General features: G+C 48.9%; 1 protein-coding gene across 1 annotated transcript in view; it reads left to right on the top strand.

Annotated features, from left to right (window-relative positions):
* The first annotated feature begins 901 nt into the window (after window positions 1-901).
* The window catches only part of HADHA (hydroxyacyl-CoA dehydrogenase trifunctional multienzyme complex subunit alpha), a 28,139-nt gene continuing 13,650 nt past the window's right edge, over window positions 902-15,390 (top strand). The window contains exons 1-9 of the mRNA XM_061461216.1: window positions 902-1,140; window positions 5,669-5,710; window positions 5,799-5,869; window positions 6,650-6,783; window positions 8,965-9,103; window positions 10,130-10,249; window positions 10,334-10,436; window positions 14,162-14,284; window positions 14,932-15,050. Of these exons, the coding sequence (XP_061317200.1) occupies window positions 1,053-1,140; window positions 5,669-5,710; window positions 5,799-5,869; window positions 6,650-6,783; window positions 8,965-9,103; window positions 10,130-10,249; window positions 10,334-10,436; window positions 14,162-14,284; window positions 14,932-15,050 (939 nt within the window). The 5' untranslated portion in view covers window positions 902-1,052. The remainder of the gene's footprint in view (window positions 1,141-5,668; window positions 5,711-5,798; window positions 5,870-6,649; window positions 6,784-8,964; window positions 9,104-10,129; window positions 10,250-10,333; window positions 10,437-14,161; window positions 14,285-14,931; window positions 15,051-15,390) is intronic.

The raw sequence follows: 15,390 nt of genomic DNA on the forward strand, positions 1-15,390 counted from the left end.
AGACCAGGTTACTCCAAGCCCCATCCAACCTGGCCTTGAACACTGCCAGGGATGGGGCAGCCACAGCTTCTCTGGGCAGCCTGTGCCAGGGCCTCACCACCCTCACAGGGAAGAACTTCTTCCTAAAATCCCATCTCAGTCTCCCCTCTGTCAGGTTAAAGCCATTCCCCCTTGTCCTGTCCCTACAGGCCCTTGTCAAAAGCCCCTCTCCAGCTTTCTTGTCAGCCCCTTTAGGCACTGGAAGCTGCTGTAAAGTCTCCTTAGAGCCTTCTCTTCTCCAGGCTGACCAAACCCAAATCTCTGCTCAACCAACAGAACTGCTCCTCTCCAGGTTCCCAAACCAGACCCATTCCCTCACAGCCGCTCTCCTCGTAGCGCTCCCACTGCCATCCCCCGCCCCACGCTGTCCCCCGCGCTCTCAGAAGCCAGCTGCTCCCCAGCACCCCGAAGCGCCCCCCACACACAAACGGATCTGGCCAAGGCTGTCCACCCCACGCACAGCCCAGACCCACGACGCACCCACTCCTCAGCCACGAACACCCCACTCACCCACCAGACACCCCGAAACTCAGTAACAACAACACAAACGCACCTGTCCCTCACACATAGCACAGCTACGGCCCCCTCCACCCGGGATGGGGACACAGAGCCCTACAAGATGCCACACACCGACACATGACACACTTCACACCACACACACCCCACAGCCGCTCACCTCCTCCCGCACTACCGACACCACCACCACCGCCCGCAGCGCCGCCACTCACTAAGGACCCCGCGCTCGCCCCACCCTCTGGGCAGCACACCAGCCACCCGCCTGAGGAATCCCACCCATCCCACAGCCCCTACCCGCGCTCTCCCTCCCGCCGTTCCCGCTCGGTACATAACAGAAACGTCCGCGACCACGGGACGAGAGGAGAAAAGAGAGGAAGGTGGCAGCCGGCGGTGGCGGAGCGTGCAGGCAGCTCCTCAGGCAGCCGCGGGCAGGGCGGGGACGGCGCGGCCAAGCCCCCGAGCGGCCTCTCCCTCATTCGACCTCGCGCGCAGGAAAGATGGCGGCCGCGGTGCGTGCTATCGGCAGCCTGGGGCGCTTCACAGCGGCCGCCAAGTACAGCTCGTCCTGCCGCCCACCGCCCGCGGGTGAGACGGGGCCCCGCGGCGGTGCTGCCGCCTCCCGCGCCGGGGGGACGGGCGCGGCGGTGGGACAGTGGGCGCGGTCTGTCGGGGTGGGGTGCTTTTCCGTGAGGGCGGCGGTGCGGGGGCACGCGTGAGGACGGGCCTGTGGCGGGGTGCCGCGGGGCAGGGCAGGGTATCATGGGGTGGGGGTCACCTCCGGTGCGGCCTCTGTGGCAGCGGGGGACGGCTGCAAGAAATGGGCTGTTACCGGGGACGGGTCTCTGAGGTACGGGCGGGGGACGTTCCGGTCTCCGCCGCAGGTGTGAGGTGGGCGCTGCCGCCGCGGAGCTCTCCCTGTGTGTGCCTGTGTCCCACGCCAGGGTGTTGTCCCCGCGGCCCGTGAATCGTGCCGGAGGATCCCTGGCATGGCCGTATCCCCTTCCAAGGTTTCCCCAGGGCGGGTGTCCGTGCTTCCGCGTCTCGACTTCCCACCGCGGTGTGGGGTGCGCCCACGGGGGAGATATTTCCATGCCGGTCCCCAAGGCAGGCTTGTCTTTGTGTGCCCGGCCATGGTTCCCATGTCCTTGTACATGGGTACGTTTTGGGAATCCATCTATGGCCCTGGGGAGGGGGACCCTGTGACCCTACTTTGGTGGGAGGCAGGATTATCCTCGGTGTATGAGCTGATCCCCAGGGAGAGAGCGTCCTTGACTCCATGTGTGCGTGTTCCCGATGGCCCTGGGGGGGAGAATGTCCCCGTGTCCTTGGGTGTCTGGATCCTGGGGCTGTCCTCCAGGCATACAGGTGTATCTATGGGAAGCCGGGATCTCCGTGTGGATGGAATGCCTCCAGGCATATCAGCATCTCCATGCGTGCCAGGATCTGGCGTTACTTTGCTGTACAGGCATCTCAGCTGTTGGCTAATGCTCCTTTGTGATCTGCCAACCTGGGCAGGGTTTAGGCACTCCACTTGTTTGCAGTGCTGGGTCGTAGTGCTTTCTTGCAGAGCCTCCAAAGCTGTAAGGCACCGTTTACGCCTAAGAAGGCTGAAGGGCAAGGCTGAGAGCCATTGGGAACCAGTTCTTGTTTCTGCGCTTTGAAACCTGGCAGTTTTGTTTAAACTTAGTACCTGTCCTACATGCAGTGTTGGAGCGAGTTTGTACATGAGCCGGCTGCTCCAGGACCAGAGTGCTGCGATAGATTAACAAGCAGAACTGTTTCAGTGTGTTTAAAGGGTCAGTACAAAGAAGACAGAAGCTCTTTTTTACAAGGAGTCCCATGGAAAAGACACAGGTGATAGGCACAGATTCTCCTGGGGGTATCCCAACTGGACACAAGGGAAAAACTTTTCACCATGAGAACAACCAGCTATTGAAATAATCTCCCAGGGAAGTGGTGACTCCCCAGTGTTAGACACTGTTAAGGTTCAGCTGGACAGGGTGCTGGGCCATCTAGTCTAGGTCACGCTTTGCCTAGAGAAGTTGAACCAATTGATCCTTGAGGTCCCTTCCAACCTGGGATTCTAGGATTCTATGAAGTGTGGCAGCTCCAGGCTGTTATTGATTGGAGTCCTTGTTACACCTAACAAAATTCTTCATCACAAACAGTCTGGGAGCTGTGATGAAGACGCTGGTACTTGCCCTAATTAGCAGCATTGCTCTGCTGTAACAAAGTGTTTGTTAAACTGGATGCAAACCTCGCCAAGGCAGGCCAAAGAGTATGCAAAAGGCAGCAAGCAGGCAGCAGACTGTGAGCTCAGATCTGGCTGTACCTGCTGAGCCACATGCCGTGTGCTGGCAGGTCCCCACAGGGGATAGGGAAGCTCAGGTTGTTAAAAGTTCCCCATCTCACAGCTCGACGCTTAGTGCCGTCGGCTCGCAGTTACAGGCTGGAAGCACTGGCAGTCATCCTGAGCTTCGGCTGGTTTGCTCTGCTGACACTTGGCTTGGTCCAGGACTGCAGGAAGGCTTTTCTCCTGAACCATGGATGCTGTTCCCACTTCAAGTGGCATGCCACATCTGGGTGAGTGGAAAGGCAGGAAGTGCCAAGGGAAGCAGCTGAGGAAATAACAGGGAAAAGAGAAAGTGAGAAGAAACAGGTCCTGGCTGGAATGTGTAAAAGGGGTGGTTTCCATTCTCTGCTGCATCCAAGTTCCTGGCCAAGTCCCAGGAGCATCTGTCTGAAGTGTTGGTGTCCATGTTTAGATGGTCTTTTAATTGGAGTGAGTGAAGTAGTGAAAATGGAATCAATATTCAAAGCTTTTAATTCTAGAGTGACTGTCAGTGGAATAGCAGAAGCATACATCTGGCCTGCTGCTGCTTCCTTTGGCATTTGGAGGGAGGACTTTCTGGCTCCAATCTTGGCAAGTCACCATTGTGCTGCTGAATGAATCCAGGCCTGAAGCAGATGCACTGTGACTGTGACCAAATAACTGTGCTTTTAGTTTTAAATGTGGAAGATGTTTTCCACAAGTATTCTGGGCTCTAAAACAAAATACTGTCAGGCTAAAGAAACCTCACTCAGGTATTAAACAGCTGTTACTCTGATGGCAGAACCTCAAAAGAGTTCATATTAAAATGTAGTGAGATTGGTTCGGTAGTGCCCTTGATGTTGGTTTTGTTTTTTTTTTTCCCTACTTCATATCTTTTGTTTTGCTTGAAGTGAATTCAAGGTTTAAGGTTTTCATGGAAGCAGTCTGTTTGGAAACTGATATGAAAGAGGAAAGCATGCTAGATGGTAGAAAGAGAGAAAAGTTAATCCATTCCCTTTTTGTTTGGAATTGACATTGCTTTGCATGCAGTATAGTTTTTACTACCCCATCAGTACCTTGCTCTCAGCCTTAGCAGGTGCCTGACTGAGGGGAAGGAAGGAAAACGTCACTTGCCTTGCAGCTGAGAGTTGTTCGATCTGATTCTCCTGGCTGTGCCTAGCCATGGGCAGCAATATGGGAGTGAAGTGAGGGAGTTCAGCGAGATAGTTCAGTCCTTGCCTTCCTTTTCAAGGTAGTAGGGCTGTGTGGCTTTTATTGGGTTAAAATACTGTTGTTAACAGTGCATCATATTCTGCAGGGGAGTATTTATCAGCCGAGAAACCACGCTTGGTTTTGTGGGACAAGAATGTCAGTGCTTATTTTCAGGAGTACTTGACTTCCATGTTCAAAAAGTTCAGGGAAATTAATGTTGGCTACAGCAATGGCAATCTGGAGATTGTCCTCATCAAAAAATACTTTAAAGCAGCTTTGGAGTGGAAACCAGTTCACTCTTTGTTTATAAAATGGTGTGGTGGGCACATGACATGCACATGCACACAGAGCCCCGTTTGCCAGAGCAGACTGACGCTGAATTTCCATCCCTAGCGTTGCACAGTGTATCCTGAGCTCAGGGAATGGAGAACAAAGGTCAATCCCTACTGCCAGCACTGGAGACAAAGTGGAAAGAAGGCCAAAGTGCAGCAGAACTCTGTCCCTGAGCCTGTGTGACAGGGCTGTGGGAAGGGGGAACCACCTGTTGGTGAGGTGCAGGCTGAGGTTTTAAGCTTGTTTTCCCTGTACTGGATTTTCTGCCTCCTTGCTGCTGGGAATGGAAATGTTTCATTCCTGAATATTTTATCAGCATCAAGCAGTAAACCTCTCCAAGCTAAATGGCACTATTCCACTTATAGATGTGCATGTGGTCCTCAAGAAGTAATGCTTTTACTACATTTCAGACTTTACGGAGCTTTGATAGGGATTCAGCCTAGGATCTGTGTCAGAGGATCCTCTTAGTCAAGATCAAGGTCGCTTGAATGGAACTGAGATTCATTCATGTACTGAGAGGTCATCAGGCCAAATACAGTTTCTCAGCACAAAAAGGAGGTCTGGGATTTATGAGAAAAGTGGCTTTTCTCTTGTGGACAGACCTTGTTCATACTGTGGTCTGAATTTTGAGTGCTTTGAAACAAGTTTGTCTTGGGGCTTCCATGTGTAATTAATAGACACAGATTGAGTATCTTGTTGAGAGAGGAAGGTGAGCATAAATAGTGTGTGCTCTTCTTGTGTCTCACCAGCTGTGCACCCTGAGCTCTGTGGGGTAATACTTTGGGTGGCACAATTCCCTGGCACCAGGGCGTGGTTTTCCAGAAATATTCTAGAGCAGTTGTGTTTGATTTGCAGACAAGTTAGCTCATAGGCTGGAAACCCTCCGAAGTGTAGCAAGGTCTCTGGTTTAGCATGTGAAGAAATGTTGAACCGTGCATCCAAAAGGCAGAACACCCCTGTGTGCCACCTGCTACCTCTCATCAGCTCTTTGGGAAGAAAGCTTTGATTATTTTCTTTGCTCTCAGTCTGGCATTGCCAGCATGGACTCTGCTGTAAAGGTCACTTCAGTAGTGTGCGATCTGCTGAACTCTGGTGGTGGCACAGGTCAAGCTGTAAGAGAAGGAACTGGCTCATACTCTGTATTCTCTAAAATGCTGCCCTCAGTAGGTGAGGGGAGATGGGAAGATGCATTAATAAAGGAGAGTTAAGCAGAGACTACTGAGAATTCCTTTAATATCTGCAACTTCTTTTCTTTAGGTTATGCTTGCCGTAACATCTCCACCTCCACTGCTCTTCAGAGTAAGTATGAAGTTTTCCTATGTGATTTAGCTTGCTTTCTTGGAATCCGCTGAGCATAAGCTGATAACATGTTTCTGTTTGTTTCCAGATAGAACCCACGTTAGCTATGACATCAAAGGAGATGTTGCTGTTGTACGCTTCAACACACCAAATTCAAAGGTGCTGTTTTACCTGGCTGTGGTGGATGGGCATATCAGTAGAAATAATAGGAATAGCAGTGGTACAGAGAAGACATTGAAAGGTCTAATCTGAGTCTAAGAGCTGTCCTAACCTGCAGCCTTTCAATGTTACGAGCAAAGCAGAAATAGGAAGATGAGTAATGGAGTGTTTAATGAGAGGTCTGAAAATGCCTCATGGAAATGTTTTGTGTGTGCTAAGCTAACCAGTGTGAAATTTTATTAAAATCATATTAAGTTCTTGTATTCAAGATGGTTAAAGAGTGTATGTTGTATAGAGGAAAAAACAGCTCATAAAATCTGTGTTTGAGGTCACAAACCCACTGTTGGAGAGGTTAAGGAGGAACTTTTAATAGCAGATTACTTGGTGATCTGCTGCAGGGTTCATCTTGGAAGATTTTTTTCTCACTGTATTATGACACAGGGTGAATTAATTTTTATAGCAAATCTAGGCTCAGTTTAAGCACCTCAGAAGTGTTATAATTGTGCCAAGCAATGCACTGGCTGTTGGGCAAATTCCTGGGTAGTCTAGTCCATTTTATTTCTTTTTCCCAAAAGGCAGATATTGAAACACCATAGAACTGCAGCTGCTACTGGCTTGGAAGACCCACTCAGAGCTACCACTGGCTTTGTTTTTTTAATGTCGGTCTGTCTTCTTTACAAGTTTTCTGACGATATAATAATTGAGTCCAGTACTTAATCAGAGGCTAAACTCCACCATCATCTGGTCCTCCTATTTACAATGCTTATTTGCTGTTTTCAGGTGAACACTCTCTCCAAACAACTCAACTCTGAGTTTAATGAGGTAATGAATGAGATCTGGGCCAACGAAGCTGTCAAAAGTGCTGTCCTCATCTCTTCAAAGCCAGGCTCTTTCATTGCTGGAGCAGATATTACGTAAGTATTGGGGTGTTGGAAGTTACACTGATGGAGCATTCTCTGAAGTCCAGCATCCAGGTTGGGTGCACTGTGAAGGCCAAGCAGTTTGTCACGGTTGTATCCCCAGGGGTGAGTCAGAGGCTGCAAACAAAATCATAAAATAGTGAGAGTTTGGAAAGGACCTTAAGATCATCAAGTTCCAACTCCTCTGCCATGGGCAGGGGCACCTCACACTAAACCATGTCACCCAAGGCTTCGTCCAACCTGGCCTTGAACACCACCAGGGATGGAGCATTCACAGTTTCCTTGAGCAGCCCATTCCAGTGCCTCGCCACCCTTACAGTAAAGAACTTCTTCCTTATATCCAATCTAAACTTCCCCTGTTTAAGTTTTAACCCGTTACCCCTTGTCCTGCCACTACAATCCCTAATGAAGGGTCCCTCCCCAGCATCCTTATAGGCGCCCTTCAGATAGAAGGCTGCTATGAGGTCTCCACGCAGCCTTCTCTTTTCCAGGCTGAAAAGCCCCAACTTTCTCAGCCTGTCCTCATACAGGAGGTGCTCCAGTCCCCTGATCATCCTCATGGTCCTCCTCTGAACTTGTTCCAACAGTTCCATGTCTTTTTATGTTGAGGACACCAGAACTGTGCACAATACTACAAGTGAGGTCTCAAATCTGCGTTCACAGGATGCCTAACCTGCTCAAATGAAGTTAAGACCTGTTGGAGCAAGTCCAGAAGAATGTCACAAAGATGCTCTGAGGGCTGGAGCATCTCTGCTGTGGAGACAGGCCAAGAGAGCTGGGCTTGTTCAGCCTGGAGAAGAGACGGCTCTAGGGAGACATTAAAGCAGCTTCCAATGCCTAAAGGGGCTGACAAAAAGGCTGGAGAGGGGCTTTTGATAAGGGCCTGCAGGGACAGGACAAGGGGGAACAGCTTTAAGCTGACAGAGGGGAGATTGAGATGAGGTCTTAGGAAGAAGTTGTTCCCTGTGAGGGTGATGAGGCCCTGGCACAGGTTGCCCAGAGGTGCTGTGGCTGCCCCATCCCCAGCAGTGTTCAAGGCCAGGTTGGGTGGGGCTTGGAGCAACCTGATCTAGTGGAAGGTGTCCCTTCCTGTGGCAGAGGCTTGGGACTGGATGAGCTTTAAGGTCCCTTCCAACCCAAACCATTCTATGATGCTATAAAGAGGAACATGGCAAGTCATGAAACCCCGTTTAGCTGTAACACTTGGTCACTCCTTCCTGCATGCTTGTGGTTCAGCCAAAGAAACCCATGCTGGCTCTGGTGTGAGCATTGTCCTTTGGTCTGGGACACAGTAAGAGCAGATAATTTACATTCAGGACTTCATTTAAGCTGGGTTTGAGTGCCTGGCAGTCTGCCAGCATGGCCCCTTGATTGGGCAGGATTTGGCATGAGCAGCCTCCCAGGCATTTCAGCCTGGGTAGCCTTGGTAGTGTGTGGGGCAAACTGTGTTGGTGCTCTCACTGAGATCTGGAGCACCATTGCTCCTAGTCCTGACATTGGGCAGGAGAAAATGGTTGTTTAAAGTCATTAAAAGCCAGAAACCTCTGAGGAAAGTAGGGAGATTGGCGAGACACCCATTAAAACCTTTTTGGCTGGCCTTATTCAGGGCAGAGACTTGATACATAATGTAGTGGGAAGGAAGCAGTGCGTGTAAGTAGATCAAAAGGACAGGCTGTGTTTAAGAAGGGCCTGATGGGTCTCAGTGCTAGGAGCCTCCTGAACTACACCAGCTTGGCAAGCACTGCTGACCTTCATGAGAATAACTGGCACAGGGAGCCTCCAATTGGCAGAGTGCAGCATCAGAGCCCTGGCCATCTGCTCCTTTAAAAAGTGATCCTGGGCTCTCCCCCTCCACCCTTTCTTGCAAGTGCTTTGAGACTTCCTATGACCCTTTCTCCTCTTCCCCAAAGTCTTTCAAAGCTCTGACACAAGGAAACTCATTCAGTGCCTGCAGGCGCAGCCCAGCGTCAGCATGCAGTGGCTTAACCACTGAATTTAGTAGTCTTCCTGTATTGTCTGTTAATCTAAGGCTGGAGGACTAAATAGCTCTTGCCTCTCTGTCAGTCACTGGAGCTTTGTGGGGAAGAAAGGAACAAACTCCTTGAAGCACTCTCATTTTACTGTTGTTTTCACAGTGCCTTTCCAATTCTCATCAGTCTTTCTGCCTCACTGCAGCATGATTGAAGCTTGCAAGACTGCTCAGGAAGTGACTCAGCTCTCTCAGGAAGGACAGAAGATGCTAGAAAAAATTGAGCAGTCTCCAAAGCCCATAGTTGCTGCCATCAGTGGCTCCTGCCTGGGAGGAGGACTGGAGGTACTGCACAATTCTGGGTCTGTCAAGCAGGAGAGGAAGTTGATAGTGCTGATTCTCCAAACTATCCAAATGATGCCTGCAGGACTGCTTACTGTGAGAGGGATTTGAGACCTGATGAGGGTTCATTACACACATTCCAATGAGTTGGTGGCAAGTTAATGGCTTGGTTGTGCTTCAGGACTCTGCCATGCTAATTTTTCTGCTTCTGTTGAGAGCTAATCAAATATGAATCCATGTGGGCCAGGCTAATATTTAGATGAGAGCATCCCAGAGAAAACTGGCTGTTTCTGGCAGGCATTGGATCTGGATAAATGCTGCTGGCAGAGCGCAGGCTGGAAATTGCTGCTTTTCAGATGAAGTGAGGCTTGTATCCCAGCAACTTCTGTTCTTTAAGAGGTTGTGGTGAGCAAGATGAGCATGGGTAACCTGGCTGGGCTCCACCCTGGCCTGTGTACTCTGCTCACTCTCTTGCCTCTCACTTTGGCTGTGTGCAGTATTTGTTTCATAATCTCCATTAAGGGTTTTGTAACCTGAACAACTCTGAGGTAGTTCCTGGTGCAAAGCTGTTACTAAAACAGAATAACCTTGTGGGAATGGAGTCTCTTCAGTTGCACTCTGATTTCTCAAGCAGTCACAGCTTTTAACAAGCACTATGGTGAAGGATCTGGACCTGGTGATGCAGTGATAAACCAAGTATCATGGCTGATCTGCATATGGGACTATGCTGTCAGTGTAATGAGTGAATTTAGCTCTTGATGGCCTAGATGAGATTTAAAAGTAGCTTGGCTTAGCTTGGTATTTCATATTCATGTCATAGTTGCCTGCTATCATCTGCTCATGTGCACTTCTGCCAGAAGCAGCCATCAGTGAGAACAGAGGGAACTGGGGCAGTTGAATTAGGGAGTTGAGGTAGGGGTGGGAGGAAAGCTGAGGCAGTGTGTAAAAGAGACCTTTGTGATGGATGCCCACCCAGTTCTTCTGTGGTCTTTCACAAGGAAACCTTTATTTTTCTTTCCCCTTCTTAAGGTTGCCATTGCCTGTCACTACAGAATAGCAACAAAGGACAAGAAAACAGTGTTGGGAACACCTGAAGTGTTACTGGGTCTCCTGCCAGGGGCAGGGGGCACTCAGAGGCTGCCAAAGATGGTAAGTAAGAGAAGAACTTCAGTCAGTAGCCCCTTCTGCTACATGGCTTACTCCCATTCTGAAATGCCCTTTCTGCCCTTCCAGGTGGGACTTCCTGCTGCCTTTGATATGATGCTGACTGGAAGGAACATCCGTGCTGACAAAGCAAAGAAGATGGGTCTGGTTGACCAACTGGTGGACCCGCTAGGTCAGACATGACTCCTCTCAGTTTCTTGATCTGCTGCCCATCAGTTTACCACCTTATTGAAGTGGGTGAAGAAGCCACTGGTGCCGCCAGCAGTTTAGTGAGGGCAAAGCGTGGACTACAAAATCCTTGCCATGCATGCCCTGCAGTGCAATCTCTGTTTCCTCTTCAGAAGCATCTGCATGGGAACCTTGAAATGTCAGGTTCCTACTAAAGCTAAGTGAGTAAAGAAAGGTTAGTGTAGAGGGCAGCTTGCTGATGGCTCTCTTGCATGAGCTAATTATACAGATAAGAGCCTGCATTCCTCATTTATTATGTCAGGGGGACAGATCACAACCCATAATGAAAGGAGAATAGATAACTGACGTCTACGTGTATGCAGCCTGCAGATGTTAATCTCTGTGACAAGATCTTGAGAAGAAGCCAACCTCCGTGGCTTAGGTGCTCTGAATTGTCAACCAACTTTCAGTTGGATGGAGAAATTCCTTGCAAAATGCATATTTCCAAGTGCTGAGTGGGTTACTGAATAATTTCTTGCTTCTGCTTTTGCTTCCCTAGGACAGCTTTCATGGAAGGTGACTAAATGAAGGGGCAAGCCCTCCACAGCCTCCTCTGAAAGGTCTGAGCAGCTGCAGCCAGGAGTTAGACTGGAAACCAGGAGTTAGACTGTCAGCTGGTACTGCCACAGAGTAGCAGGGTGCTGAGCTTGGTTTCCCCAGGCAGAGCATGGTCAGAGTACCTTGGTAGCCCTTAGCTCCTGCAGTAGGAGAAAATGAAATAAACAAAAAGGAAAGGTGCTGCTGCTTGCCCTGAGTAATGCCATGGAAGCCTTTGTATGTGTTCTCTCATATGACAGTGTTCAGCTGGATCCTTAGCTGTAGTCTCACTTATAAAACAGATCGGGGTACCCAGGCTTGAGTTAAAATTGCCTGAGTAAACTTCAGTGCTGTATACTTGCTCAAATGTGAATTGGCTTTTAAGTGACAGCCAGTGTGGCTTTTTATACCAATGATTACAATGGCTTCCTTAAAGGAAACCTGAACTTTGTGAAGAGCTGTTTGCAATCCTAGCTCAGACCAGATAAGCACGTAGGAGGAACCCAAAAAACAATTTATGTGCAGGCATTAGAGGCATTTCTTGCTCATTCAAATAGCAGCCAGTGCCAGAAGGCTTTCTGCTGAGTAGTTGCATGTTCATTCTGAATGTCTGGGGGAAAGCAGCTTTAAATGGAGGATAATGTTTTAACTGATTATACAGAGCTTTGAAAGAGAGAGACAGCATTAATCAGGAGGCAATTCCATGGGGTGCAGTCAGCTGTCCTTCAGTAGGGAGCTCTACAGCATGCTCTTGATGTATTTACTACTGTGCCCAGATCTAATTCTGGCATGTGCCATTTATATAGGAAAGCCGATGTGAGTCAGCCACTTGGAGTTTTCCCAGGTGAGGACACAGCAAAATGTTGGGTGGTAACTGCAAGTAAAGTAAAGCCACATACGTGGGTTTGACCACCTTGCCTGAGTAGATTTACAGCTCAGACTTACAAATAAACAGCTTTATTCTTCAGCTGTAGTATCAAAGTTCAGCCCTTCCAAGCTAGTGGAAGGGAGAAATCGGGTATTTGCATCTGGTGGTGGGAAGAGAATTTGGAAGCAAGTAAGGTTGGAGCTCAGAAATCCATCCCAGATGCTCTCAGATTTCCAAGAAATTCTCTCAGATTCCCTGGGCCTTGCTGAAATGTAGATTATGCAGCAGCGCTGGATTAAGTTTTTATGTGCTGCCTGTAATATGAAAGATGTTGCTTTGTTTGGACTGTTTTCCTCTACACTGGATTTGTCATACTGCCAGGGCATGAGTGAGACTTCCCAACAGCAAGCTTTCGTGATCTGGTCAAAATGTACGTGCTGCTTTATTTGCTTCTTGCTGAGAGACCCTCCAGTAGTCAGCAGCATCTGTGGTTTGCTGAGTGTATGCTCTCAAGATTTACGTGCAAAGAGATGAAACTTGAAGTTGTTTGAGTGAGTCCAGGGGAGGCCACAAGGGCTGGAGCACCTCTGCTATGGAGACAGCCTGAGAGAGCTGGGCTTGTTCAGCCTGGAGAAGAGAAGGCTCCAGGGAGACCTTAGAGCAGCTTCCAGTGCCTAAAGGGGCAACAAGGAAGCTGTAGATAGGCTTTTGACAAGGGCCTGGAAGGACAGGACAAGGGGGAATGACTTTAACCTGACAGAGAGGAAATTGAGATGAGATCTGAGGAAGCTCTTCCCTGTGAGGGTGGTGAGACCCTGGCACAGGTTGCCCAGAGAAACTGTGGCTGCCCCATCCCTGGCAGTGTTCAAGGGCAAGTTGGAGAGGGCTTGGAGCAACTTGGTCTAGTGGAAGGTGTCCCGAACTGGATGAGCTTTAAGGTCGCTTTCAACCCAAACTATTTGTGATTCTGTCAAGACCTCAGCTCGTGGTGGAGGGAGGGAATAGTGGGAGGTGAAAGAGGAGGGGGGTTTCTGTTTTAGTTTTGGTTTTTGACTGTCTCCTGTGTCAGAGTAGTTGTCTGCTATTGTGGTTTCTTTGCTGTGTGGGCTCTGTGGAGCATCTGGGTGTGGCTGGAGTAGTTTAAGGTGAAGGTTAAGGAGGTTGTGCAGCCGTATGATAGAGTTGTAACCTCAGCAGGTTTGTTCTTCTAGATCAGAGGCAGCCCAAGGGTGCAGGTTTACCTGCAGGCTCTTCGTGGTGGCCCACGCAGAGTCACTGGGCATTGCTCTTTCACTAATGACTCATTGTGCTTCTAGCAAGTTCACACAACTGCCCTTTCAGCGCTGCACTCCGTCCTCTTGTCTGATGATACCAGTTCTGTGCTTGGAAATTGTGCAACCCACCCTTGGAGATTGCTAAAACTCATTTTGTGGTGGCTTGCTTCGTTGTTTATGGGACAGCTCTGAGTTAGGCTGGGTGTTGCACTAGCTAAAGCAAGTGAGAGATTTCCTGCAACTGAGGCCAGAGGTGGAGGTTTCACTGGACATCAGCTCCAGGACAGGTAATTTTCAGGGATACACTGCTTTGAAACTGTCATCTGTATGTTTAATACCAACAGGTATTGTTGTACAGACTTACCATACCATGTAAGAAAGGAGAGGTGCAGCAAAAGGGAAGGCAGACAGCACACTGAAGTTCTGCTGGGATCCAGGAGTGCCTGCAATTAAATAAAATAAAAAGTTGAGGAATAAAGGCCACAGTTTGCAAAAAAGATGGTCAGGTGCTGAAGCAGGGGTCCAGAGAGGTGATGGGACCTCCATCCTTGGAGTCCTTCAGAGGCTGGCAGAACATGTCTTTGAGCAGCCTGATGTAATTCCAGAGCTGGATTTAACTTTGAACTTGACCCCACTTTGAGCAGCATGTCAGAGCAGATGGTCTCACATCCCCTTCCAAAGCTATTCTATGGTTCTGTGAAAGTAGCGCTGATGTTTAAGTGGCATAGTGCTATCTGCTCCCCTTGGGAGCTGGTGTTTTATCATTTGTGTATAAAGCCATGTATAATATATGCCTTGGGGCCTTGATATAGTTGTCTGAGCCTTTCCCTCATTGTTCATCAGCAAGAAAAGTCATGCAGGTGTGGGGAATAGAGTCATGATAATTCAAAGGAATGTCATGTTGCTAGTCTTACCCTTGCACCTCTGCATCCTCAGCTATCAGTGACAACTTCTGCTGCATGTCCTCACGAGTTCCTTTTTTATTCACAGGGCCAGGTGTGAAGGCTCCAGAAGCACGAACAATTGAGTATTTAGAGGAGGTAGCCATTGGCTTTGCCAGAGGACTAGCCAACAGGACTGTGTCTTCCAAAAGATCCAAAGGGCTAGTACAGAGTAAGTCTGTAGGCGCTGTGGCAGATCCCAAGGGATTGTAGAGAGTATAATTCAGCTTTCTTCACGTGTCTGTGTTTGTGCTCCTACTTAATTCCATTTGCAAAACAAAATTATTTCATGTTGTAGTCATCTCTTGAGCCTGGTGGGTTAGCAGAGAAAACATTGCTCTGCATATCTTGAGGTGGCATTGCTGGAGCTGCACATGGTGCTGCTCCTGAAGAAGGGAGCCAAGCCTCAAGAGAACTTAAGCCTCAACAGCTACCTCCAGAGGACTTACCCATCTTCAAAGTTTTAGTAGCAAGTTCTGTACCAAGCTTGTGTAATCAAGTGGGAAGAAGCACATGGGTTTGCTCTGCGCTAATCCTCGTTAGTGGAGCCCTTACATAGTTAGAGCCCAGAAAAGGTGACATCTATGTGCAAGAACTCCCCAGAGCTCTGTTTGTCACCAGTTGTATTAGGAGGATGCTGCAGCCCTAAAAGAGTCTTGTCTGAAACAAGCCATAGAAATTCTTCTGAGGAGACCCTGCTACCTGGGGCTGAGGTTCTGGTGTAGAAATGTGACATTCACACCTATACTCCTGGTTAATCATTTAAAGGCTGATTGTGCATGTAGCACTGTGCTGAGACATGTTTTGTCCATCTTGCAGAGATAACAGACTATGCCATGGCTCTTCCGTTTGTGAGGCAGCAAGTCTACAAGACAGTGGAGAGCAAAGTTCAGAAACAAACCAAAGGACTGTACCCCGCTCCAGTAAAGATCATTGAGGTAATCACTACTGTGAGGTGTAAGAAACTACAGTGATGGTGGATCTGTGGGATAACGTGTCAACAGATGGAGGGAAGGTAGTTCATTTCTCTTAGCCAAGCCTTATATCCTGATCTTCACAGATCAGGTTAGTGCATGCTGGCTGTGTGATGCATCAAGCAAGCATGGTAAAATTCAGAACAGCTTCCCAGAATACAATCACCAATCTAGGTGATACTGGTGCCAGTAAGGGGTAGATCAAGAATCCGAGTTGAAGGGAGGCTTAGCTGGAATATGTTGTCTAAATGAAACTTTCAGCTGCAGTTTTAAAGAGTTGGGTGAATCTGTTTGAAGCTAAGAA

This window comes from Pezoporus flaviventris, unplaced genomic scaffold (assembly GCF_033815535.1).
Source record: "Pezoporus flaviventris isolate CSIRO_AGI_PZ_B2104156 unplaced genomic scaffold, CSIRO_AGI_Pfla_v1 ptg000031l, whole genome shotgun sequence".
Taxonomy (NCBI): domain Eukaryota; kingdom Metazoa; phylum Chordata; class Aves; order Psittaciformes; family Psittacidae; genus Pezoporus; species Pezoporus flaviventris.